Genomic DNA, 27,493 nt, shown 5'->3' with positions numbered 1-27,493 from the left:
TCCCCCCTCCCCCACCCCTCATCTTATCACAGTTTGGTTTTTGTACAGGCCTTAACCCACACAGTGTCTTGGATTCCTTTTGGAAGATCGCTGAGGCCTTAGTTTCCACAATTCTGTATAATATTCCAATAGTTTTTTTTTCTGCTCTGTTTTGGAGAAGTTATTATAGAGTCATAGTGTCTAGATAAATAGCTCAATTAATTTCATAGATATAAGTTTAAGAATTACATTAAAGTCTAATAAAATTATAATAGAATGGATTTTATGCATTGTCTGATAGAATCATTTTCACCTATTCATTTGACCCCCAAATTCATTTTCTTTTGTTTAAAAAAATAGCTCCCTAGGCTTCAAAAAATTGTATTAAGTGAAGTAAGCCAGACCCAAAGGAACATAGGCTCAATGGTTTCCCTCATTTGTAATAATTAGTACACATCTACGACTCTCCTAGCAGAGGATCACACTAGCTAAAAACCTAGGTACATAAGGTCTTGTAGGATGAGACTAAATGAAAGGATATCTAGGATATGGAAACAAGAACTTTATCTTGTGTGATTGTTGTTCTTAATGTACTGTTATTTCTCTTTATTTTTTCTCCCTTTGTTTAATCTCACATTGTTACTATATCTCACTTTGTTACCTGGTATATTGTATATACATTTATTTGATTATTTGAAATAGGAAAGGGAAGGGGGGAAAACAAGATGATTGGGAGGGGGTGCGGAGAGGGAAATGGGGACAAAAACCATGAGAAGAGGTATCAGTGTGTGAGAAGTAATACACCTACTACTGGGTGAATGTAACTCTAACCCCTCTAATACATTACCTTGACAATAAAAAAATTAAAAAAAAAGAAATAGCTTTCTAACAAACCCTTTACCATCTAAGTGACAACACTGTTTCTAGCAGTCTTGTGTACTAGAAGAGACATGTTAAAGAGTAGCAAAACTGCTAGCTAGATTGTTGGAGTTTAAGTAAAGAGAATTAATTATAGATTATTCTCTTTGGTCTCATCCATTTCAAGTTTATGGTTCTGCAAAAGGGTCAAATGCCATTTATAGTATGATCAGAGTACAGGAGTCAGGAACAAGCTCAGTCTCTAATGGATGAAGCTGGGGTCAAAGCCCATGTCAATTTCTTGATACATCTCTAGGGTCCATCATTGAAGGCTTGTATAAAAACCCTGGCAGATAAAGCAAAAAAAAAAAAAAATACCATAGGAAACACTGTCGTAGATGTACAGGTTAAAAGGAAAAGTTAGATCTACCCAGGAAGGGAAAGTCTAGGTAGCAGGGTATTCAGATGTAATGGCACACATTTATAATCCCAGCACTAGGGAAACTGAGTCAGGAAGATGAAGGGTTTGAAGGCAGCCTAAACTACATAGTTAGACTCTATCACCATTTTTTTAAAAAGTAATAGCCTGCTAATTCTTGCTTTATTTATTTATTTTTTATAATAATACTACCAAAGGCAGAGCCACACATGATCAAAGCAGTTCGGAGGGTACAGAAATACAAGTGAACAGTAGCAGCAACCACACATTGGGATTAAATAGTAGGACAATGAGTAATTTTTGGCAGCAGCATGATTCTACAAGTGTGTGACTTCTGTTTTTTCCTGATATAGTTGCTGTTAGGATGAAATGAACTCAGCTGTTAAGACCAAGGTAAATGTCTTTTAAACAGCAGATGCTCAATATATTGTGCTTATCATAATTATAAAGTTACTATTCTAATTATTCCAATAGTTTTAGGAAGTGCTGTCCGAAGATAACTGGTAATCCAGCTGCTAATCTTCTACCTGTTATCCTACGGACAAAGTTGCCAGATCAGAGGTACACTACATGTCAGAGTCACCAATGATTATAACTTGACACATTTGGCAGTAACTTATCTTAGCTAGAGCAATATTAAATATATAAGTTCCCCTAGACTAAGAAATTTGTGCCAAACTAGGTGCTTGATGGTTCATGCCTGTAATCTTAGCTGAAAACTGAGATCTGAGAATTGAGGTTCAAAACCAGTTAAAATCTGAGAGACAGAAATTTGTGTCATATTTTAAGGGAATGCTATCATAGATGCTAGGCATTATACTCTACATTCTACATACACATATTTACTGAAGAGTTGAAATCTTCAATTTAGACATATTTTTCAATGGGATGGAAAATTAGATCCAACGGGGATACCTCTTTCTAAGAAGTCTGAAAACTCTTACACATGGAAACTATGCTTAATAAAAACTTCTCTTTTTACCAAGTCACACCAGTGTCATTTATTTGACAATTCCAAATGAATAATTTTAAATACAAAATGTAAAAAGACAACTATCAGTGTACAAATGTCATAAAAAGTCTACTTATCTGACTCATTATCTCTGCATCTGCTGAAAATGAGCACAAAATGGGTTAAAATTTAAGTGAAGGTGATTAGTAGTTGATGTAAACCAAACTTCCTTGACTTGGGAATTCAGAACATCAGGGCTGTTTCTTCTTTTTATAAGGAAGCTTTGGAAGATGTGGTCTTTGGAATAAGCCTTCAACCAGATTCTAGTTTTCTGATTTCCTGTTCTTCCTCATGTATGGTAGATAAAGGGAAGGATTTATAGCCTACTTCCTTGACCAGGGCTGAGATTGAGGGGAAAACACTCTCCACTTCATGATTATTAATGGGATCAGGTACTAGTGGCTCACGCCTGTAATGCTAGCTGCTCAGGAGACTGAGATCTAAGCCAGCCAAGATGGGAAAGTCTGTGAGATACTTATCTTCAATAAACTATTCAGAAAAGGTCAGAAGTGGTGCTGAGCTTTAGCCTTGAGCTAAAGAAGCTCAGAAACAGAGCCCAGGATATGAGTTCAAGCTCCAGGAACAGCACAGACACATAAAAGTATCAGTAGCAACATTTGCCCACAAGTTGGCAGTGAGCTGGGCCCAGCAAAAAGAATGCAGAAGAAGTAATGGGATGTCACTTCTGTTATTAGGTTAGAGGAGACCGTGACTTCAGTGTTGTTAGGGTTCTTTCCAATCTCTTTTTATGCGCTTGCTGTAATGGAAAAAAACCATTGGGAATGGGCTTGGGGACAGACGTTGGTCAAGAGGCAGCAAGTAACTGTGTTGATCACTCTTTAGTGTCTTTTTTTCATCCCTAGTCATACTTCTCCAGCTCTTTACTTGACCTTTTTTCCTTGTATTTTTCTAACTTATTTTGAAGAGCAGCTTAGTCTTATGTCAACGTATCCTATGAATGCCCTCACCTATCAACAAGGATGCTTCTAGAAAAGTCAACCCCATTAGAGACTGTATAATAAATATCAAGAATGTATTTCTCTCTTGTCATGCCAAGAAATGTGTCTATAGGATCAGAGATTTCCCCTGTTCCACATTCTTTTTTTTTGCTGCTTCAAATCTGAATTTATTTTTTTTAATTTTTTATTGTAATTAATAAAAGAGTTACATGATATTTGCCAGATAGGTGCATTAATTCACATACATTGATACCCTTTCACATGTCTTGGTACCCATCCCTGTTCCACATTCTTTATAATCACTTTCTAGTTTAGGCCAAACCTTGACCACAGAGTTAGATAAGTTCAGAACGGAGACATATCCCAGGCTCAGCCTCCACTAGTTATCTCTGTATATATAGTTAGTGCACAGTTCTCTGGACAGGAAAGGAAACCAGCCATATGGCTCAGGCAGAAAAGAGTTTACTGGGGGGAGTGGGGAGGGAGCAAACTATGGAGCTGCACAAGATGGAGTTGTGCAAAACACTGGGGAAGAAAAAGAAAAAAGATAGGAAAGAGGAGGGGATGCCTGTTAAGCCAGATTATATAGGGAAAGGTAGAAGGTGGGACCACAGCAGATGTGGAAGTGAACTCTGAGACTGGTGAACCTGTCACTGTCCAAGGGAGGCTACTGTCCAGGATGGTCCAGGATGTAACTTCAGTGGATGAGGAAGTGACCTCAGAGTCTGTGGTCCTCTGCTGGCTCACAATCAGGTGACTGAATGTCAGGTGATCACTGGTTTTAGGCAGGTGAAGAGGATGGGGGGTAGGCATAAGGGCTGTTCTCCTTGAGGCAGGAGGACTGAGAAGAGTATTACTTGAGGCAATATTGTCTACAAAAGCTCATCATCAGTGTCTTGATTTAGAGAGAGAGAGACAGACAGACAGACAGACAGACAGACAGAGACACACAGAGACACAGAGAGATACAGAGAGAGACACAGAGACAGAGAGACACAGAGACAGAGAGCAGAGACAGAGAGAGACACAGAGACAGAGAGACAGAGAGACAGAGATTGAGATTTGAGAATACCACTTGAAATGCCCTAAGACAACACTCTCTTCTGAATTCGACATCAAGAAAGCATTTTTGCACAAATCACCCTGCTGGATTCCTGAATTGTCAGTTATATTCTCATATTCAATGAGCAATCACATCCGCCTACCACACAGGTCTAAAATAAATCTGCAAAAAGTGAGATGACAAATAGAAGTTATTTAGTATTACAAATTCATTTGTCATTTCTCAGAAGTGAAAATGTCCCTAAACCATAGGTCTTGAAAGGCAGAGATAGTTGAATTGTTGGTATTAAACTTCTCAGAAAGTTTCAATACCTGTCAGTGTATTTCAGTCCATACAGGAATATGGGGTAAAATAATGACTTTCCAGTACTTTCCTAATTTAGTGGGTTTCAAGCAATATTCCTTAGAACTATATGTTTTATGTTTATTTTTTTATGTTTATTTTTATTTCTTTGGTGATCCTGAGATTGAATCTATCACTTCCCACATGGCAGGCAATGGTAGTATGAAGTTTGAGAGGCACTGCTGGATAGGGATCGGGTTTAGAATGGGGCAAAAAGACCAACTCTATGGCTGTTCTGTTGTTTAATGAATAATTACATGTTCATACATATATATTCTGTCCCTCTTTGTGTTTTCTTAAAATGTTATAGGCACACATCAATTTGCATGTAGTTTTGTTTTCAAATTCACACACACATACACACACACACACACACACACACACTTAATTGAACTCTAATTCATATTACATTGACTAAAAGAAGGTTCCACTGGAGAAACATATCTAAAATTCATGGATCTATTTTATTCCTTCCACATATATACATATACATACCTATATATATCTAGGTATGTATATGTGAAAAACCTTAGGGTGGGGAGTGTGGCCTAGTGGTAGAGTGCTTGCCTAATATGCATAAAGCCCTGGGTTTGATTCCCTGGTACCACATACATAGAAAAAGCTAGAAGTGGTGCTGTGGCTCAAGTGGTGGAGCATTAGTCTAGAGAAAGTCCAAGGATAGTGCTTTTTTTTGCTAGGACTGGCAAAAAAAAAAAAAACAACTATACAAAAGCAAAGACAAAAGAGAGTAGAGAGTTTATGTTAGCAGAAGAAACTGTAGGGAGAAATTTTAAAAAGGAAACTTGTGATTTATTCCTTTAAAGAGTAAGCTTATTTTCAATGCACTTTGTATCCCTCTACTTATGTTTTGTGTGTGTGTGTGTGTGTGTGTGTGTGTGTGTGTGTGTCTGTGTAAACATGTAATGGTGTTGGTACTAGGACTTGAACTTAGGATTTTCTCATTCCAGCTTGGATTTTGTATTCACAAATTGTATCCTATTACTTAAGCCACATCTCTGCCTCCATTTTTTTTGCTGGTTTACTGAGGATAAGGGTCTCATGGACTTTAGTGCCCAGGCTGGCTTCAAACCTCCATCCTTGGACCTTAGTCTTCTGAGTAGCTAGAATTACAGGGTAAGCCCAAGGACCTGGCTCGCTAGTTATGTTTCAAGTAATACTCAAGGCATCTTGATTCCTTCTTCTAACCCCTAGGCCCCTCTAGGTCTTCTATACAATGGATATAACAATCAACAGCTAGTAGAATAAAAAACATAGACCACATGGGTTAAAACTCTGTGCTAATTTTAACAATAATTACTTATCTACACATAGGTACAGTATATATTGGCAAGGTTAAGAAAGTAGGCAAATTCCATTTCTTTTCCCATTTGCAAAAGCCTCTGGGGTAAAAGTTACAGGAAGTGGCACAGGCTGAGACATAATACTTATTTTTAACCTTACCAAGCTTGTTTCTAGAGAACAGAGAAAATACTGCAAACAGCATTGGCAAGTTCATCTGTTCAAAACGAATGGCATCTACATTTACTCTGTGTTCTTTTTTTGCAGGGCACAGATCATCTTACATGCTAGTAGTAGGGAAGAGAATGGCCTAAAGAATAATAACCACAAATGTGTTCCAGATAGTTTTGAGCACTCAGTATCCCTAAGCTTCGTAATTAGAAATACACTTACAAAGACAACTTCTGTCTTCACACTGGTGGCTCATGCCTGTCATCTTCGCTACTCAAGAGCCTGAGATCTAAGGTTCTCCTTTCAAAGTGGCCCAGGTAAAAAGATTGTGGGATTTATTCCCCAATAACCAAAAGTGGAAATGTGGCTCAAATTGTAGAGTACGAGCTTTGTGGGAAAAATGCCAAGTAAGAGCTAGGCGTTCAAGTCATAGTAGCAGAACAAAAATAAATACAAAATAAATATGCAACTTCCACATACTAGTGTTAAATTTACATGTATTTCAAAAGATGGACAAATTCATTGTCATTAAAAATGATAGTTATAGAGGCAGGATCCTGTAATCATAGCTACTCAGGAAGCTAAAATCTGAGGATTGCGGTTCCAAGCCATCCTAGGCAAGAAAGTCCTTGAGAATTTTATCTCCAATTAACTGTCAGAAAACCAGAAGTAGAACTGTGACTCAAAGCATTAAAGCTCTTGACTTGAGCGAAGGGAGAGCACTCAGGTCTTAAGTTCAAGCCCCATGATTGATTTGGAAAAAAAAAAAAGATAACTGTATAGACAATAGATGACCCCAACATAGTCTAGTGAGAAGAATATTGCCTTTGGTGGAGACAGCCTGGGCTCTGTCACCAGACTTCCCTGGCATTACAAGTTACACAGGCTTGCCTAAGTTACTTCATTTCATAGACTCATTTTTTCAACAACTCCCTCCTTTCCATGTTCTTATAAGAATGAAATGGGTTGGGGTATAAGGAATGTTTGTAAGTTCTCATACTTCATAAAAGAAAGATAAAATTATTTTCAGTAGAGAAATACAAAAACTTAATTGTTAAAAGTTAATTGAAGAACTGAAGTAGAGAAATAATATTTGTAGCTAAATAAGCTCTGTGAGTTTAGTTGAAAATGGGGAGATTTAAGGATGGGATAATGAATTTATGAGTAATTTTCCCACCAACGTGTTAGTCAATTGTGTTACATCTTTTTTATGTTCAGTTATAAAAGTAGTCTTGTTAGCCTACGTGAATGCTTTCCATTCTGATCTTAAGTCCAAAGTAAAAAAAGCGCAGCCAGAGTTTTAACAACTTAGGAGAAAAAAGCTAATAAAAGACAAAAAGCAATCATTCATTGCCCTGAGTGCTAATGTAATTGAGAAAGCTGTATTCACTTAGTACTGAGATGCTTACTCGCTGAATTTTGGATCCTGTGAGCACATTGTTCTTAAGTGGATATATCGATTGATATCTGCACATATAAATGAGCTGGCTTAAATGCACACATTAATTATGTTTGTAAAAATTAAAACCTTCATGTATAATACCTTCTTGATGAAATAACTCACACTATATAAAATTACAGAGAAAGAAATTGTCTCTACTACCTCCATTCCTAACATTTTTTATCCCAGCAGGTCATCTCTTACCCTACCAAAATTTTGGAACAGAGTTCTATAGGCAATTTTCTATGTGTATAAACCCAGTTACAAAGTTTTTGTTCTCAGTAATAAACATCAGTCATTTATTTATTTATTTATTTATTTATTGCCAGTCCTGGGGCTTGAACACAAGCCTGAGTACTGTCCTTGGGTATTTTTCTCAAGGCTAGAACCCTATCATTTGAGCCACACCACCACTTCTGGTTTTTTCTATGTATGTGGTACCAAGGAATTGAACCCGGGTCTTCACGCTTGCTAGGCAAGCACTCTACCACTAGTCCAAACTCCCAACCCAGTCACATATTTTAGAGAGCAGCAATTTATTTCCCCCCCATTACATTATAAATGATCATAAATAACAAATAAATCCTAAAACATTATCTTTGTATCTTTGATCTAAAACATTATTTTTTTAAGCTAATGGCTTTTTACTTAAACTAAATCATGTCCTAATTATACTAATGAGATGCACATATGTTTGTAAATGGGAAATGCTGTTGAACATATAGTAGTTTAGGTGTATGTATAGTTAGATGCATGTATATGTTACAATATTATATTATTATATTTTATTCCTATTCCATTATATGTATCATTATGTTTTGCTACTTACATATTGGTACTGAGGTTTGAATTTAGGGCTTATATTTTAAATTATAAAGTGTCCATGAAATATTTTTTAACTGTGACTGTGACACAGAGATCTTAGTTAAGCTGTAAGGAGCAAGTTAATGTGGCTTGTTATGGGATTTGTAAGTGTGTATGTGGATAAATATGAAAAGGCAGAGATATAATTCCAAGAACTGTATTCTTACTTAAGACAGATAATAGAGTTTACATGGTAGGATACAGTGCAGAAGGACATCGTAGGAGATACTATGCATTTTTGGAGAAAGTAGACCAATGTCACAGAAAATAAGATTTACATAACCAAAATTAAGATGATAAAGCCAAAAATAAGTGCTGCCATAAACAAAGTATTCAGATCTGACTAAAAAAAGGGTCTGATAAAGGAACAAATGGTGAAACAGGAGGCCTCTTTCCTTGGCAGTCAACTGAGAAGGAGGTGGAAGCAGGCATCAGTGTTTGAAAAGAAGGAGGGTGTGGAAGGGGTGGCTGAGAAATTAGCATATGAAGCCTGGTTAGATGTCAGTGTCTGGCTGGGTTCTGGGAAAACGGGGCTCTGCTTGTATGTAGAGGTGGGGGACAGACAGTGCTTCTTTGTTGTTGCTTGTTTTGTTTTTGTTTGTGCCCAGTAATTGGTAAATGTGTGCATGCTCAAGTGTATACACATAGCCATATTTTGTGGATATACCTAATCTACAAGCAATATTGATGTTTCCATTTATAAATATAAATAAATATAGCATGCATATACTTTTAGAGTGTTTAAAAATAATTTGAAGATGGTAGAGCTATAATTACAGCTCATTATAACCTCAGGCTAAATTATTTGCAAGCCACAGTGATACACCCAAGCAATTATATTACTAAGTCAGATGTGAGATTAATAACTGGAGAGACATCAGCAGTGTGTAGTTATATCTAGGAATCATTAGCATACAGACAGACATTTTTTCTTATATAAAAATCATTCTGATTCAGCACTGTGTAGATAGAGTCAAGTTCAGTGGAACACATTAACAAGTAAATACTTGGTATGCATTTTGAATTGTGGCTTGATTTATTTATGGAACTATTTCATACAATTTAAATTAATGAAAGAGAGCAGCTGGGGATAAATTAAACTATGTCAACCATTGAAGAACAAAGGTTGCTAATGTTACTAGTCTCCCAAAATGAACTAGTTAGTTTAATTGAGTTTTGATTTTGAAAATAAGTCTTTTGGCAATTTAGGCAATAAGGGAACAAAGTTGGCTAAATTCTGTTGAAGTATCAAATCTTCTTTCCACACAGTCAGAATATAATTTGAAACATGTGAAATTCTCCTACTTTTTGAATTCTGATTGCTTATAACAGAGATTTATATCAGTTACAGTAATTCATAAAAGATTCATACATACTTGCAGATATAAACTTTCCTTGCAATAAACTAAGAGTTATCATTACGTATATATTTTTATAAGAAATAGTTTCTTAAAATTCATAAAAATATTACTCAGGTAAATTATTTTTCATCCACTATAACTACTAATATCAGAGGGAACAACTACCTGCATTGGATTTCCTACACAAAACTTTGAATATTTAAATGTTCATTTGCTTGCTCACATAATGAAAAAACAATTCACTTGTTTGCTTCATTTCAATCCCAAATATCTCCATCAGTTATTGTCTTTATTATCTCTATTTGAACCTAATTTTTTTCCAATATTAGAGGTGTTATACAATCAAGGAAAACAATCAATAGTTACCTGTTAAACAGCCAAAAAGTATCCTATAAATAGCTATTATAATTACAAAAATTAACTTTACTTAGGCAAGAATTAACTTATTGAGAAGTTCTAGGTAAAGGACACATGCCTTGAGCATTGGGGAAATAACAGAAAAAGATCAGAATAAATTGAAAAGAGCATTCATTCAATTAGAGTAAAATATTGAAATTACCCTAAATCATAATTGGAAACAGTAACAAAGTAAAAGAAATGTCTGATAAGAAACTTGATTTCAGTTCAGACACAGTTTTATATTCAAATTGCTGTCATGTATATTTTTAAAAATACCTAACATTACTCATTCCTAACACATCTGTGCTAACACCCAATGTACTATTCAAAGACAAGGACACAGCCTGTGAACTTTCCAGTCTGTTTGCAGCAAGTTAAAAAAAAAAAAAAAAGATGAGAAAGCAAAGAACCAACCAAATTGCCCCACCATGGAAGAATGACAAATCTTCATTTTCAAAACCCCTAACATACCTGCCAATTTCTTTCCTTTTTTAAAACTGTCGAATAAATTGCTATCGTCTACAATGATCGTTTTTTTTAAAGTGTGAACACCTCTTTGAGTACAACAGACTAGATAGTGAACAAAATAGGGGAGGGGGACAGGGAGGAAACAACCAGAGTTTCCAGTATTGTGTTCTTTCTCTCTCACAAAGCCTTCGGCCAGCTCATCAGTAAATTACTTAACACTCAAACACTACGTCAATCATAAAAGGGAAAGGGGAGAGAAGTGTGAGGAAAAAGCACACAGCACATTACCAAACTGCCTCTGTCGTCCTTAGGGAACTTGTAGACCGGGATCTTGGCTTCATAATAATGCTCATTTTTGAAAAAAGGAAAAAAAAGGATCTAAGTATTGTGATCAACACATTTCAGTTGTCTTCCTTAAAAGCTTTTAAATATATTCCATTTCCCAGGGAAGCTGCTTGAAGAAGTCCCAGTTGACCAGCGTCTGCTCAGCCCGGCTCATGAGGAAGGTTCAGAACCCAGGCTGGCTTGCTTTCCTCTTGCCGAATTCACTCCAGCACTAGGCTGTTGAGAAGTGACAGTTGCTTTTCAGTCTTGCATAGTCAAGGGAGGAACAGAATTTTCAATGTATTCTTCATCTGGGTCACACACACACATATACACAAAAGCAGCACAGAGAAAGAGTCACTTGATCTCTCTCTCTCTCTCTCTCTCTCTCTCTCTCTCTCTCTCTCTCTCTCTCTCTCTCTCTCTCTCTCTCTCTCTCTCTTTTCCTGCAATTCCACAATGACAGGCTGAAAGGTTTTCGATTCTGAAAGTCCTCAGGTAAGAGAAGAAGTCCACCAAATGACTGTAAGTAGTGTAACAAGCTGTCAAGGAAGTTTCATTTCGGGGCGACTGCAGGAAAACACTCCTCTCCGTGGAGCAAAGAAGTCATAGACAGAAACAAAACTGTCTCAGCTGGGCCGATTTACCTGCCAATGTAATTTCCTTTGCGTCTCAGGACAATTGGACTCCAAAGCCTTTGTGAATGAGTAGTATCATTCAATCTCACCAGGCAGAAACTATTCCTCTAGGGCTGAATGACGTCTGTGAGAAGGCAGTTCAAAACATCACAGGGAAGTGACAAAGGGGGGAAAAAAAACAAACCCAAACACTCAGCCCGGCTTGGTCAATTGCTGAAACTTGTAAAACAAAGGGAGAAAGACAAACTTCTAGAGACCAGAATCATAATCCAGCCAAGCAGACAAGAGACCGTTTACAACTTTTTAAAACAATTTCCTCCTCTTTGGAAAATGGTGTGTCTGCACTATTCAGGGTAAGATTCCCTGAGCACCTTTAGAAAGAAACATATCCCTCACCATTGGAGAAATAAAATAAAATAAAATAAAAAGTGCAAAGATGAGAAGACCAGAGTACTAGGATCTTGGGCTGTTTGTTTTGATTTGATTTAATGAAGTATCATAAAATGGTTGTGGAGATAAAAACTGCCCATGAACAATTGTCTCGTGAGGTGGCGCTGGAATGTTTAAACTGAACATTTCATTTATTCTTGCGGGATGAGTAAGTACATGTAGACACTGAGTTATTTCCTCACATGACATTTTCTGAATTTTCTGTTTAAAATAATGTTAGGCAAATTTCAGTGATTTGCATACACCAAGCCCCTGGATTTGCTCACTCTTAACAGCTCTGTAGTGAGGAATGGGGCTTTATTTTACAGCATACCAACTTGGCCTGTTAACTTTCAAGGCCTGATTCCTGCCCCTCAGCCTTCAAGGGACATCCCAGTGTTCTGTTGTGGTAGATGCTATCTAAACTGACTCCAGTGGCTTCTAACAAAAGCAAAACTAGGCCTCTCATTCATGCATTGAAGGCTAGGTCTTCTGTGTATGTTAACTTCTATAATTTTGAGGGGAACCAGCACATGAAAAGCACTTAAGCATTTTGATGCCTTAAATGACATCCCTTAGTACGTTGGTTCCCTGGTGTGACGTGAACTTGGTATTTATTTAGCATTTGCACACAGGATGTTGGAGAGCAGTTGTGACCCACCCAAACAACTTGGAAAATTAATGTAGTAAGACATCCGCCAGAACCTCTGACTGGGACTACAACAACATCTTCAAATCCTTGGCTAACCATACTTGAAGGTACATTTGTGATTTTTGTCTTCTTCTTCTTCTTCTTTCTTTCTTTTTTTTTTTTATTTCTCAGGTCTGTGGAGTTAAATGCAAGTAAATGCATTGTCTCTTTAAGCTTTGCAGTTTTCCTATGACTGGCAAGGGGTATTCACACTTTGCCAGATCCCATGTTCAGTATACTTTTGTCCCTTCAAGGCAGGTTTTAATCATATAATATAAGAAATTTCAAAGATTTGTGAGAGAGCTACTATTCATTTGGGAGTTTAGGAGAGTTTAGGAGGTTTATATTTTGTTATTCTTGGAATTTTAATGTGGTAAGAGGAAAGAGAAAATCAAACCTAGAAAAAGAGGCAGCTTCTTTTTATTTATAACACTGTTCTCAGGCACAGATAATCTGCCACGTGTCTTCTGAAGGTTGTCATTTCAGACAGAAAATGACAATGATCTCAGCGTGATATGTCAGGTTGTGTGATGTTAACCTCTTCAGAAATAATCAGTTTGATGTGTGTGGGCTCCAGAAGACTCTGCCTCAGTGAGATTACTTGGTTTATCTCCATTCCCTTCTTCCCCGTTCTCACACTTTAGTTGGTGCCACTCTGTGCTCTTCTTCATTGATAGGCTACATTTTTCCCCATATAGCAAGAATCTTCTCCTGAGGGTCAAAGCACACCTTCTGGGCAGCTCCTTAATATTAACAGTCCCATAACAACTAATACAGCATGCCCATCCCCCATCCCTTCACCCCAAACCCCAAAAGGAAAGGAAAAAAAAAGTTCAAGTGGGGAATCTGAAAATATGCACAGCCAACCAGGCCTCTCAAAGCTTTCTGGACCAGCATTATCAGTGTGGCCACCAAACAGGAGAAAGTACACCATGTTACTAGGTTGCTGAAATTCAAGTTTTTAATTTTGTTTCTACCCTTAATATGTAAGGTAGTAATATAAGTAATAAAACTAAGAAACAAAACAAAACCAAAGAAAACTTAAATAAAATAGACTAAAACCACTAGCCAAATGCCCTTATGGCTTACTCCTACAATTCCAGCTGCTCAGGAGACTGAAATCTGAGGAACTCATTATTTTATTTATTTATTTATTTATTTATTTATTTATTGCCATTCCGGGGGCTTGAACTCAGAGCTTGGGCACTGTCCTTAAGTTTCTTTTGCTCAAGGCTAGCATTCTGCTACTTGAGGGCCAGTGCCACTTGCGGCTTTTTATGTGATACTGAGGAACCCAACCCAGAGCTTCATGCATGCTAGGCAAGCACTCTACCACTAGGCCACACCCTCGGCCTATTGCCTTCATTTTCAGGCAATTTCTCACATTTTGAAGACGCTCTTCAGTAATCTGTGTGTTTGGGAGTATTTTCTCTAGAATGGAGGTGCTCTGATAGTGCTCTCCCATTCCTGTTCAAGCATGTGATGATGGTAGAGAGAGGGAGGATGTCTACAGACAGAGAGCTCTATGAAGCATATACATGTGTCAAGGCCCAGTGGGGCTTTGGAGAGCTTGAGTTCCATCAGAAGTTGATCCCACAACTTTCTGTTCAGTTACTGTCATCAAATTTAAATAAACTATGCCACAGGTGGAGAAATTCACAGACAATATAAAATTTTAAAATCAACCCACTAGGTGATAATGCTTTTGAACATTGGCCACTGGCATATCACCTATTTTTTCCATATTAGCTGTAAGTCTACTATCATCTATCTATCTGATATTTTTATTCTTTTTTTATGATTCTGGGGCTTGAACTCAGGGTCTGGGTATGGTCCCTGAGTTCCTTTGGCTCAAAGCCACTGTGCCACTTCTGCCTTTTTCTGAGTAGTTTATTGACGCTAAAACTCAAGTGGACTCTTTTGCCCAGGCTGGTTCCAAACTGAGATCAGGCATTAGCCACCAGCATCTGGCCATTGATTTGTTTTGTTTTGTTTTACCTAAAGCTTAAACTAAAATTAAAAGGTACACTCTCTCTATAAATAAGCTTGATAGTATAGTTATATTTTTCCAAACTACAAATAAGTATATAAAGGAATATTAATAGTCTGAACACTACCTAAAATTTTTCTCATTAGGTCTACTTTTATTCTTTATTATTAAAACCTGATTTCTTTTTTCTTTTCTTTCTTTTCTTTTTTATTTATTTATTTATTTTTTGGCCAGTCCTGGGCTTGAACACAGGGCCTGAGCACTGTCCTTGGACTTTCTCAAGGCTAGAGCTCTACCACTTGAGCCTCAGCACCACTTCCAGCATTTTTTTGTGTATGTAGTATTGAGGAATCAAACCTGGGTCTTTGTGCATGCTAGCAAGCACTCTACCTCTAGGCCATACTCCCGGCCCTCAATGTCTGATTCCTACAGAACAGTTCAAATGCAGATTTAAAACTAAGGCCCTAGTTTAAAAACCTGATTTTCTTTTTATAATTTTATTTTAATGTCAGGATGAGGTATAGAGGGGTTACAGTTACATTTGTAAGGTAGTGGGTACATTACTTCTTGGACAGTGTTATCTATGTTATTCCTATGTTATTCTCCCACTTACCCTCCCCCTAAAATTTCTCTCATAGAATGACTGGTACAAATATTCTCAAGGGGACCATATCAGCTACATAGTACAGTGGATGCCCCCCTAAACATGACGTAACTATTTCCTATTGTTTAGTGATAACCATAATTTGGACCTAATGACATCTATCAAAAGCCAAGAATTAGACAAGAGGTATTTACTGAAATGGACTGGATAGAGTGTTAAGGAGTGAATGAGTCCCTATACTGTCCAAATTTCTCCCATACTTGGGCATACTCTACCTAACGTCTCATCTTCTGTCCTATAAGCAAGCTTCCATTACCACACTACAACAGGCACTCCACATGCCAACCTGTCATGAACAAATTTCTTAGAACCACATTATGAAGTACCTACATATTCTGGTCTTTCAAATATTATTAAATTGAAACTGCTGATACGCCTAAGGTTTTTCTCTTCTTTTCTTGGTTAAATGGCGACAGGAGCTTCAGTTTTTAACGTTTTCTGGCATTCTACATTATTTAAATGTTCATGAACACTCGTGGTATTGAGAAGAATTGTAGTATTTTTCTTTAGGTGGAGAGGAATTTTGAGTAGATAGATAGCTGTCACACTTTTATTTTATTATTATCTGTTTGTCTGTCTATCTCCCCCTTGGCAAGAATTCCTAAATGACCAAATTCCCAAGAAATCCATGTGTATTACATAAAATCTAAACTTGGCAGCTGATTACTAAATAACAATGCTTTCTAAAGTAATTTGACATTTTAGGAAATAGTGGGGTCCGAAGATTAGAGTCCCTTCTAAATATAATACATGGGGACTGGGAGCGAGGCAAAGTGGTAGAGGGCTTGCCTAGCATGTATGAGGCCCTCGGCTTGATTCTTTGTTACCACATACACAGAAAAAGCAAGAAATGATGCTGTGACTCAAGTGGTAATAAATACACTAGCCTTGAGAAAGCCCAAGGACAGTGGCTAGGCCCTGAGTTTAAGCAAAATAAATAAATAAATAAATAAGAAATAGATGCTGAAAACTAACTTTTAATACCAGAAATAGTGATTAGTGATGATGATATGAAATATATTACAGAACTGACTTTTAGAACTTTGCACTCATAGTTCAAAAAGTTTCAAGGAAAAAATAGGATTTATCAAATTATCAAATTTAGAACATTTAAAGTACTAACTTCTTCCCGTTTTCTTTATATAATCTTTGTGTTATTTATTCTAGATTTAAATGAATTTCTGTAAATTGAGCCTCATTTAAATTAAGTAGCTATATTTGTGTGTGTGTGTGTGTGTGTGTGTGTGTGTGTGTGTGCATGCACACCCATGTAGTTAAATCATTGATCATAGTGGCTCGCGCCTGTAACCCTAGCTACTCAGAATGCTGAGATCTGAGGATGGCGGTTCAAAGCTAGCCTGGGCACTAAAGACTGTGAGACTCTTATCTGCAATTAACAACCAGAAAACTGGAAGTGTCTCTGTTGCTCAAAGGGTAGGGTAATAGCCTTGAGCTGAAGAGCTCAGGGACAATGCCCAGACCCAGAGTTCAAGTCCGACAACTGACCAAACAAAAACTCACTGACCATTTCCCACTGACATTTTTTTTCCAGTCCTGGGCTTGAGCTCAGGGCATGAGCACTGTCCTTGGACTTTCTCAAGGCTAGAGCTCTACCACTTGAGCCTCAGCACCATTTCTAGCATTTTTCTATGTATGTGGTACTGAGGAATTGCATGCTAGGCCAGCACTCTACCACTAGGCCAAACTCCCAGTCTCCACTGACATACCTTTTGTGGATTGGAGTTACAGATATCTCTTAGATTCCTCAAAGGTGGAATGTTACTTTCTTTTTGTGAATGAGTTGACTTGTTTTTGAGAGTACTATAGTTGGAAGGGCCTTACTGTATTAAAGCTAAAAATTTATGTTCTACTTTAAAATAAATGTAACTTGCAATGTTTACACATCTGTATGTTATGATTCCCGTTATGAAATGGCTAAACTCTGAGCACAGCAAATAATAAATTATTGTTTTAATGTATATATCACAACATATATAGATATACGTATATATCATAAAATATATTAGTTATACTACGTATACTGTTCAATGGAATGATAAACTTTCACGCAGTTGTAGAATCAAGGCTAACATCCATCTCTAGGACTTTTTTTGTTGATGTCATTATTATTATTATCTTTAATTAGTTAGATTTCAGTTCAACATGTTATCTTACGAGTACATTGCATCTTCAACAGTGTCACACCCCCTCCCTCATTTTTTTTTCCCTCCAGAACAGGACTTTTGTATTCCCCCAAACTGGCACCCTATGCCCATGAGACAGTAATCTCTATATCACTTCTTCCAACCCTGACAGTCATCATTCCTATTTTCTGATTCTGTGAGTTTGACTGTGTGTATATGACTCATGAGTGAACTCATAAAGATTTAGTTTTAATGATAGGCTTACCATCTCAGAGCCAGTTGCACTCCAACTATCTTATACTTAAAGAGAAAACACATTCATCAGAAACACAGGATTTGAAGTCAGTTTCTACCTTGAGAAATTACTTGCCTGATTCATCATTGATTTCTGTGAAAATCATTTGTTTGATTCTGATGCTAGCCTTTTTGTAAATTATCCTTTAAAAATCTTTGTGTATTTTTGTTTTTTGTTTATATAAACATAAATACCGACAGAACATATTTCAATTGATTATATTACAGCATAGGCGCCCATTTCAAATTTATAATAGCTCTCTCAGATAGTTGTTTTGTTTTTTTTTTTGCCAGTCCTGGGCCTTGAACTCCAGGCCCGAGCACTGTCCTTGGACTTTCTCAAGGCTAGAGCTCTACCACTTTGAGCCATAGCACCACTTCTGGCTTTTTTCTATGTATGTGGTACCGAGGAATCGAACCCGGATTTTTGTGCATGCTAGGCAAACACACTACAACTAGGCCAAACTCCGGGCCCTCTCAAATAGCTTCTAACACTACACGCTGATCTCAATGGTAAAACAAAATCAACTTCCATAAATGAGAATATACTTTTTTTTGCCAGTCCTGGGGCTTGAATTCAGGGCCTGAGCACTGTCTTTAGGCTTTCTAAAGGCTAGCACTCTATCACTTGAGCCACAGCACCACTTCTGGCTTTTTCTATGTATGTGGCATCGAGGAATCGAACCTGGGTCTTCATGCATGCTAGGCAAGCACTCTACCACTAGGCCAAAACTCTACTCCTGGCCACAATGAGAATATTTTTAAAAGATTTTTTTAAAGTTTAAGCTACTGAAAAACTCATACTGCCAATCAGGCTTTTATGTCTAACACTAGAAACAAATGTGGTTTTTATTAAAGCAGAGTTTGAAAACCAACCTGTCAAAATTGCACAAAAAATATATTTCGATGATCATTTGATGCCTTGATCTAATAAGTCAATGAACAAAAGTTATTTACTAGAAAGCAAACTTTCATCAAGACTATATAATTTACACTTGTGCACTGTTTCCACAAGTATATTAAAAGTAATAAAGAAATAATATACCTTCTCCTTGACCACTTTACTAAGCAGAAAAGTCATTGAGACTTTTCTCTCCAATTAACTACCAAAAAACCAGAAGTGGTGGTATCCTTACATGGTAAAGCACTAGCCTTGAGTGAAAAAGCTAAGGAAGAGTTACCAGGCCCTTAGTTTAAGACGCAGTGCTGGCGCCAATTAACAGAAACAATCAGAAAAAAAGTTTCCTTTTATGTACCAAATGATCTGCTATATGAGACAATTTATAACAATTGAAAAGTATATATAGGATCCGATTAAGGAATAACTTTTAGAGTTGGACAACCTTGATGCCAACCCATACTCAGAATTTACTTGCTCTTCAGTAAATCTCAGGTTTCTCACCTGTAGAGTTGTACAATCAAGTTTTATAAGGATTAAAACAATACATAACCATTGGAAGTGGCACTGCACTAGCTGTTAGTAAAAGAGCTCAGTGATAGAGCCCAGGCCCTGAGTTCAAGCACTGACAGCTCACACCTGGATTCCTAACTATATTCACGAGACAGAAAAAAAGCCAGAAGCAAAGCTGTGGCTCAAGTGGTACATCAGTAGAATTGAGCAAAAAAGTTTAGGGATAAGCAACTCACACATCCCTAGTTTAAGCCCCAGGACTATCACACACACACACACACACACACACAGACACACACACACACACACACACACACTACATCTAACAATCTGATACCTATTATTGATATCTACTATGTTAGTAATTAAGGAACTTTGTTTTTGTCTTAGTTTACATTCTAACTCCAATTCCTAACACAGAATGAAAGATACTACTTATTTTCTCTCCATATCCCCTCTTTTTCTGTACTAGGACTAGGGCTTGAACTTTGAGCCTTGTTGCTCTTGCTTATGTCTCTCTCTTTTTTTTTTTTCTCAAGACTGAGCTACACCTTCACTTCTGAATTACTGCTAGTTAGTTGGAGAAAAGAGTTTCTCAGATTTGCCTCCTGTGGCTGGCTTCCAGGATTCTCAGATCTCAGCTTTCTGAGATAGCATAAGCTAGTGGGGCCTGACATCCTGTTTCCCTTCTTATAGACCTAGTTTATTCTCCACATTCTCTTTGAGTTATGCTTAAAACACTTAATGCTGAGAAAAAAGAAATACTTCCATTTTAAAAAATAGAAACAATTGCAGCCTTCTTACTGTACATGTCATCTAGCCTTCCTTTGGTAAGGAATGTCTGCTTGTCTGAGAGGCCAAACCATGTTATGTGCCTTCCCTCACAGCTGCTCATGAATTTCTCTGCCTCCTAGCATCTTTTTACTTCATTCCCTTTCTATACTGAGTGTGCATCTTACTCAGCCAGAAAGATCTCACATAAGCAGCAGCAAGGCCAGCCCCTTTCAGCACAAACTGAGATGTGCAGTCTCTTTGTTTGCTCCAATCTCTGGACAACTGGAATTTGGATTATTGCTATCATTATGGTTCGGAGTAGGTGGCATTTGTATCACAGATCACACACTGGAGGCTTCAGGGACAGAATCTCAGCTTCTGATTTTGACAGCGTGACCTCAGAAAACATTTATCCTTTTAAGGTTCACAACCCCATTGTATAAAATTAGGACACTGCATGCAACACTTATCATCGTCTTCATGTTCCTCTGGGATTAAATGAGAAAGCCTATTGCCCACTCAGTAATGCTGTGTTTTATCCCTTTCCAATCTTGGTTTATGTTTCTCTGACAGAATCATCCTTCTTCACTCTTATCCCTCAAGAATTCTCAAGAATTAAGGGGTTCTAGAGTTCCTTTTTCTTTCTTTTCCTTTTTGTCAGTTGTGGGGCTTAAACTCAGGGCTTGGGCACTGTCCTGAGCTTTCTCAAAGCTAGTAGTCTACCACTTGAGCCATAGCACCACTTCCAGCCTTTTCTGTGTATATGGTACTGAGGAATTGACCCCAGAGCATTGTGCATATGCTAGGCAATCACTCTACCACTAGGCCACATTCCTGGCCCAAATTCTAGAGTTTCATTGTTGTTTTGTCTTGCTTTGTTTTTGTTCTGCTCTGAGCTAATTGCCTGTCATGTGCCTTGCCATATGTCAAGTGTGCCAATCAAATTGGTGTTGACACCTTTTAACATGTCTACTTCGTTGGCTAACTAAGCCACTGTCTGGAAAGGGAAAAGACATTTCAGATCCTTACATTGCTAAGGTGTAGCTATGACTATAGATACTTGGACCTCTGGAATGCCATGAGTTCCTTAAGCAAAGGGAACCAGACTTATTCATCTTTATGTTAAGAGTACCTAGTCCAATATCTGGTTCACAGATTGTTTGCTGAAAAGCAGAACAAATCTTTGGTCAACACAAGCAAATAAGCTTTTTGCAAATTTTCTTCCTGTGCCCTTTCTTGGCATTTGCTTCAGGCCTGGAATTAGGTTTCAGAAATTCAGTCTTGAAGGTCTTTCTCTCCATAAACCTCTATTCCTGGGAGTTACTTTAGATACCTTCTTGAGCAAAACAGAGCCTTCCACAATATTCTTGCGATAATAAATATTCTCCTAAACAAACAGGAATTTGTGGGGGTAAGAGAAACGTACTGCTGAAAGTCTTCAGCCTGCAAAGAGCTGCCCCCAACATCACTGTTATAAAAGGAAAGATGCAGCCAGGCGAGGTGGCTCACGCCTTAATCTTAGCTACTCAAGAGGCTGAGATCAAGGTTCAAAAAGCCAGCCCGGGCACTGTAAAGCCATGAAATTCTTTTTTTTTTCTTTTTATTGTTGTGTGTGTGTGTGTGTGTGTGTGAGGGTGAGAGTGAGGGTTAGGGTCAGGTTTATGTTGAGGGTGTTCATGAGGGTGAGAGTTAGGGAAAGGGTTAAGGTTAGGTTTAGGTTTAGTTTTAGGATTAGGTTAGGGTTAGGGTTAGGGTTAAGGTTCAGGTTAGGGATAGGGTAGGTTTAGGGTGAGTGTGATGGTGAGGTTGAGGGTGAGGGTTAGGGTTAGGTTTAAGGTTAGGGTTGGGGTGAGGGTGAGGGTTGGGTTAGGGTAATGGTTAGGGTTAGAGTTTTAGAGTTAGGTTTACGGTTAGGGTTAGGGTTTTAGGATTAGGGTTTAAGGGTTAGGGTTAGGATTAGGGTAATTATGAGCGTTAGGGTTAAGGTGAGGGTTAGAGCTATGGTGAGGGTAAAGTTGGGGGTGAGGGTGAGGGTGTGGCTTAGGGTTAGCATTAGGGTTAAGGTGAGGATACGGTGAGGGATATGGTGAGGGTGAGAGTGAGGGTGAGTGTGAGGGTGAGGTCTGGATTAGTGTTAGGGTTAGGGTTATTGTTATGGTTGGGGTTTAGGTGAGGGTTAGGTTTAGGGTTAGGTTGAAGGTGAGGGTGAGGGTGAATGTGAGGGTGAGGATGAGGGTGAGAGTGATGGTGAGTTTGAGGGTAATTGACAGGTTTAGTGTTAGGTTAAGGTTAAGGTAAGGGTGAGGGTGAGGGTGAGTTTGAGGGTTAGTATTAGGGTATTGTTGCAGTTAAGGTTACGATTATTGTTAGGGTTATTGTTAGAGTTAGGGCTAGGGTTTGAGGGTTAGGGTTAGGATTTTAAGATTAGGGTTTTAGGGTTAGGGTTAGGTTTAGAGTTAGGGTGAGGGTGAGGGTGAAATTGAGGGTGAGTGAGGGTGAGGTTTAGGTTTAGGGTTGGGGTTAGGGTTAGTGTTAGTGTGAGGGTGAGGGTGAGGGTTAGGGTTAGGATTAGGTTTAGGGATATGGTTAGCGTTATGTTTAGTGTGACAATGAGGGTGAGGGTGAGGGTGAGGGTTAGGGTTAGGGTTTGGATTAGAGTTAGTGTTAGGGTTAGGGTGAGGGTTAGGATCAGAGTTAGGGTTAGGGTGAGGGTGAGGGTGAGGGAGAAGGTTAAGTGAGAGTGAGGGTTGGGTTTAGGGTGAGGATGAGGTTGAGGGTGCATGTTAGGGTGAAGGTTAGGGGTAGAGTTAGGGTTAGGGTTAGGTTTAGGGTGAGGGTGAGGTTTATGGTGAGGGTTAGGGTGATGGTGATGGTGATGGTGAGGGTGAGTGTGAGTTTTAGGGGGAAGTTTAGAGTTAGGGTTCGTTTAGGTTTAGGGGGAGGGGGAGTGTTAGGGTTAAGGTTAGGGTTGGGGTTTGGGCTTCGTTTAGGGTGAGGGTGAGGGTTAGAGTGAGGGTTAGGGTTACGGTTAGGGTCAGGTTTATTTATTTATTTTTCTTTTTTTCATATATTTTTATTGTAATTAATAGAAGGGTTACATTATATTCACCAGATAGAAGGTGCATTACTTCACAAACATTGATATCCTTTCTCATGTACAAAAGGACATATTCTAAAAGATAGAAAAGAAATCCAGACTTATTAAGAACATACAGAAATTTGTCTTAGTGTTAAGCCATGAAATTCTTATCTCCAATTAATTACTAGAAAACGGGAAGTGGGGCTGTGGTTCAAGGGTAGGGCCTTGAGCTGAAGAGCTCAGGGACAGAACCCAGGCCCAGAGTTCAAGCCCCATAACCCACAAAATAATGAATAAAACAAAAGGAAACATGGTTTTTATGTGTGTGTGGGGGGGGTCATTTGGCCTTGAACTCTGGGCCTGGGTGTTGTTCCTGAGCTTTTCAGCTCAAGTCTACTGCTCTACCCCTGGAACCCCAGCACCACTTCCCATTTTTTGGTGATTAATTGGAGATGAGTCTCTTGGCTTTGCATTGCCTGGATTGTCTTTGAACCTTGATCCTCAGATCTCAGCCTCCTGAGTAGCTAGGATTACAGGCGTGATCTATGGTGCTCGGCTGGAAAGATGTTTTTCTAAATATTTAGTAGAAATGGCCTTTCTGTCAAGAAGCTATTGTGCAATGTGCTATTCTACCTAGAGTAACAGAAATCTAATGCAGACCTTTTGGAAGTTTCTTTCAAGAGAATGAGTTTTCCAGGAAGAGTTTCACCCCAGCTTGGAAGGATAGTGCTTGTTGATGCGAATAAAGTCTGCTCAAGTCAGTCACCTAGGAGTAAAATGACTTTCTCTCTGGATGGAAAGGCTATATTGCAGCAATGCACTAAGAACCTATGTAGTCACTCATCAGTATTTGACATGAATTAACACATTAATGTTGACCTCATCTATGTACAGTCCTAGTACATGATTCACATTTATCAGATGAGGACTGAAGTCGTTCCATGGAAGAACCCTGGAATATCTAGTCTTAGAGGACTGCCAGGTTTTAAAACTCCTCTTGCCCTCAGCTACCAGGCAATGGTAAAGATGTTCTGTTCACTCTCTTGTTTAATATTTACAATGAACTCATGAATGAAGTCTTATTCTTTTCCTCTAGCAAAGAAAGCTGAGGTCAAGAGGAAGTTAAACTGTTGAGGGAGCACACTAGCTAGAAATACCAACTCAAAATTAAACAGGTATGAATTAGGATGGGTATACTAAATTTTTGTGTGCAGATGGCACTCAAAGAATAAAAAAGTCAATCTGCAATTTTATTCTAAGGATTAAGACTTCCAAGTATTTTCATGTAGAGAGCAGGTACAATGTGGTATTCAGTAGTAACTTCAAAAAAAAGAAGCATTTTCATTTTTCATGGTTTTTTTTTTTTTTTGCCAGTCCTGGGCTTGACCTCAGGGCCTGAGCAATGTCCTTGGATTTTTCTCAAGGCTAGAGCTCTACCACTTGAGCCTCAGCACCACTTCCAGCTTTCTTTTATGTATGTGGTACAAAGGAATTGAACCCGGGTCTTTGTGCATGCTAGGCAAGCACTCTACCACTGGCCTATTAGTAGTTTTTTTTTTCTTAAAATGACCAATTTTCCTTTACTCTTTTTGAAATTAATTTCTTTTTTCCATATTGAAATTAATGTGTTTAGTAATGTTTTTAAACTTTACTTTTCTAGAACAGAGAACTCTCATAAAAGGGCCAGGAAAATTAATTTAGATACTACATATGTAACCTGACATTGTATATCAGTCTGTTTTCTTTCAGGCAGAAAGACAGAGAGCTTGTTCATTTCAGGTATGCCACTAACTCTAAAGAAATTTCAAACAATAATTCCCTGGGTTTTTCCTGTGTGTTCCCTATGTTCTTAAAAAGACTTCTTTGTCTAATTTTTTTTTTTTTACAGAAGAGTTAAGATTTAAATACGGTAGCTAGAAGATTGGCTTTATTTGAAGTTACATGGAAATGAGCTAGAAGAAACATTGCCAAAAATATGCTGTTTTGAGGGCACAGTGCTATACCATATATAAAGAAAATAGAGAGAAGCCCATCCACTCAACTTATGGGACTGAAGCTTTCTTTCATTTGACCATTCTTTCATGAGTAGGTTCCTGTAGAATATAACTTATTCTCTGATTGGCTCTCAGAATTCTCTGCAGGTAGTTAATTTATATTATCCTTATCACTTTAAAATACTTGTACATTATTATTAAAGTGCTTTAAAAATGTCCTAAAGATCAGGCAGTGGTGGCTTATGCCTGTAATCCTAACTACTCAGGAAGCTGAGATGTGAGAAGCCATCCCAAAGTCTATGAGACTTTTTTTTTTCTTTTTGGTGGGTCATGGAACTTGACCTCTGGGCCTGGGCATTGTCCCTGAGCTTTTCAGCTCAACACTTCAGCCCTACCCTGGAGCCACAGCACCACTTCCTGGTTTTCTAGTGATTAACTAGAGATAAGAGTTTCATGGACTTTAGTGCATGGGCTGGCTTTGAACCTTGATCCTCAGATCTCAGCCTCCTGATTACAGGCATGAGCCACCTCACCCAGCTTTGTGAGACTTTTATCTCCAGAAAACCAGAAGTGGCAGTATTCCTCAAAGTGGTAGAGTACCAGCCTTGAGCAAAAGAGCACAGAGATAGTGCCTAGGCCCTGTGTTCAATCCCCATAAATGACAAAAACAGAAACAGAAATCTCATAAAACATAAGATTTTTTGTTTGTTTTTGCTGGTACTCGTGCTGGAACTGAGACCTCACACTTTTGCTTCACTTGAGCCACTGATACCAGGCTTATAAGTTACTTATTTTTAAAATAAAGATCTTGATAGCTTTGTGGGTTCCCCTGAAAATCATATCCAACATATTAAAACAGACTCACAGTGGGAGGGAAATGGGGACCAAGACACGAGAAAGGGTATCAATGTATGTGAAGTAATGTGCCATCTATCTGGCAAATATAATGTAACCCTTCTATTAATTGCAATGAAAATATAAAAAAATAAAAAAATAAAATAGACTCACATTCCACATGTCATTCATTTTTTAAATAAAAATCTGTAAAATTTCTTATAATTTTGTCTTTAAAATGATGTGGCTACTAGTAAATCATTTAACTGATGACTGGTCCTTTGGAGTCATCTGGCATGCCTGAGAATACTTTCAAAATGAAAGTAAATTAGCCCACAAGTATTTATTCAAATGTAATAATTTTTAAGCATATTCACTTGACACTTGTGAACATTACACTTTGAACACATATTAAGTTTAATTCTGTTTTTATAATTTGGGGCGGGAATTCAAGAATCCATACTTCAACTTTCAATTGCAAACATTCAAATATTCACCTAGGCTTATGACAAGGTCACGGGTTCAAAACACTAAAGACAATGGTGTCCACCATGGATAGCCAAGCCTGAAAGGTAGGGTCTAATACTGAAGAGAAAAATTCTAGCATGGAGCCTGGTGCGGCGGCTCACACCTATAATCCTAGCTACTCAGGAGGCTGAGATCTGAGGATCAAGGTTCAAAGCCAGCCCAAGCACAAAAGGACCTGAGTCTCTTATGTCCAATTAACCTCTAGAAAACGGGAAGTGGTACTGTGGCTCAAGGATAGGGTGGTAGAGCCGAAGAGCTCAGGGACAGCGCCCAGGCTGAGTTCAAGCCCCATGACAGACAAAAAAAAAAAAATTCTAACATGGAGTGATTCATTTAAGTAGACATAGTGAGTTATTTCCTGTACCACACTGATAATTCAGAATTACATCTGCCAGTGCCATGAAGTAAGGAATCAAGTATTTACTATGTTGAAATTTACATATAATTGAGCTCATACTTCATATCACAGATAATGGGGAGAGGTATTAAGCTAGGGCTACTACCGTGAAGGGAAAAAACTGCCATTCTCTTTAAAGTTGTGGTTTCTGTTTGTTTATTTGGTTGGTTTTGTTTCTTGTCCTGGTCATGGGGCTTGAATTCAGGGCCTGAGCACTGTCCCTGAACTTTCATGCTCACACTAGCATGCTGCTTCTGGATCTTTGATGTTTAATTGGAGATAAAAACTTCACAAACATTCCTGTCTTGGCTGGCTTTAGACCAGGATCTTCAGATCTCAGCCTCCTGATTAGCTAGGATTATTGGCATCCAGCTAAATATGTTTTGTTGTTGTTGTTGTTGTTGTCTTAAATAATAACTGAACATATTGATAGGTAGCAGGTGGTCATAAGCAATGGAGAATGAAATCAAAGATATCTAAACAAAAACACTGTGCACGTTGAAGACACAGAAATAAGAATATCTCAAAAGCAATGTCATTAAGTACCCAAACTTTATATCCTAAACCATAGTTCTCACCAGAGAGAAAATCCACTTTCAATCTATTGAAAGTCTATTTGTTTTTTGTTGTTTTTGGTTTTGTTTATT

The 27,493-nt window shown here is 38.1% G+C and overlaps 1 protein-coding gene across 4 annotated transcripts in view; it reads right to left on the bottom strand.

Moving 5' to 3' along the window:
• Positions 1 to 27,493, bottom strand: part of Pde4d (phosphodiesterase 4D) — a 635,057-nt gene that overhangs the window by 224,037 nt on the left and 383,527 nt on the right. The window contains exon 1 of one of the 4 annotated variants that reach the window (XM_090331913.1): positions 10,944 to 11,380. The exons of the other annotated variants lie outside the window; for them this stretch is intronic. Within the exon in view, the coding sequence (XP_090188039.1) occupies positions 10,944 to 11,008 (65 nt within the window). The 5' untranslated portion in view covers positions 11,009 to 11,380. Of the gene's footprint in view, positions 1 to 10,943; positions 11,381 to 27,493 lie in introns of those variants that run through there. 4 annotated transcript variants of the gene reach the window in all.

This window comes from Megascapheus bottae, chromosome 4 (assembly GCF_031878675.1).
Source record: "Megascapheus bottae isolate mThoBot1 chromosome 4, mThoBot2.hap1, whole genome shotgun sequence".
Lineage (NCBI taxonomy): Eukaryota > Metazoa > Chordata > Mammalia > Rodentia > Geomyidae > Megascapheus > Megascapheus bottae.
Note: the sequence above shows the minus strand (reverse complement) of the source record. Positions and strands in the feature narration are given on the sequence as shown.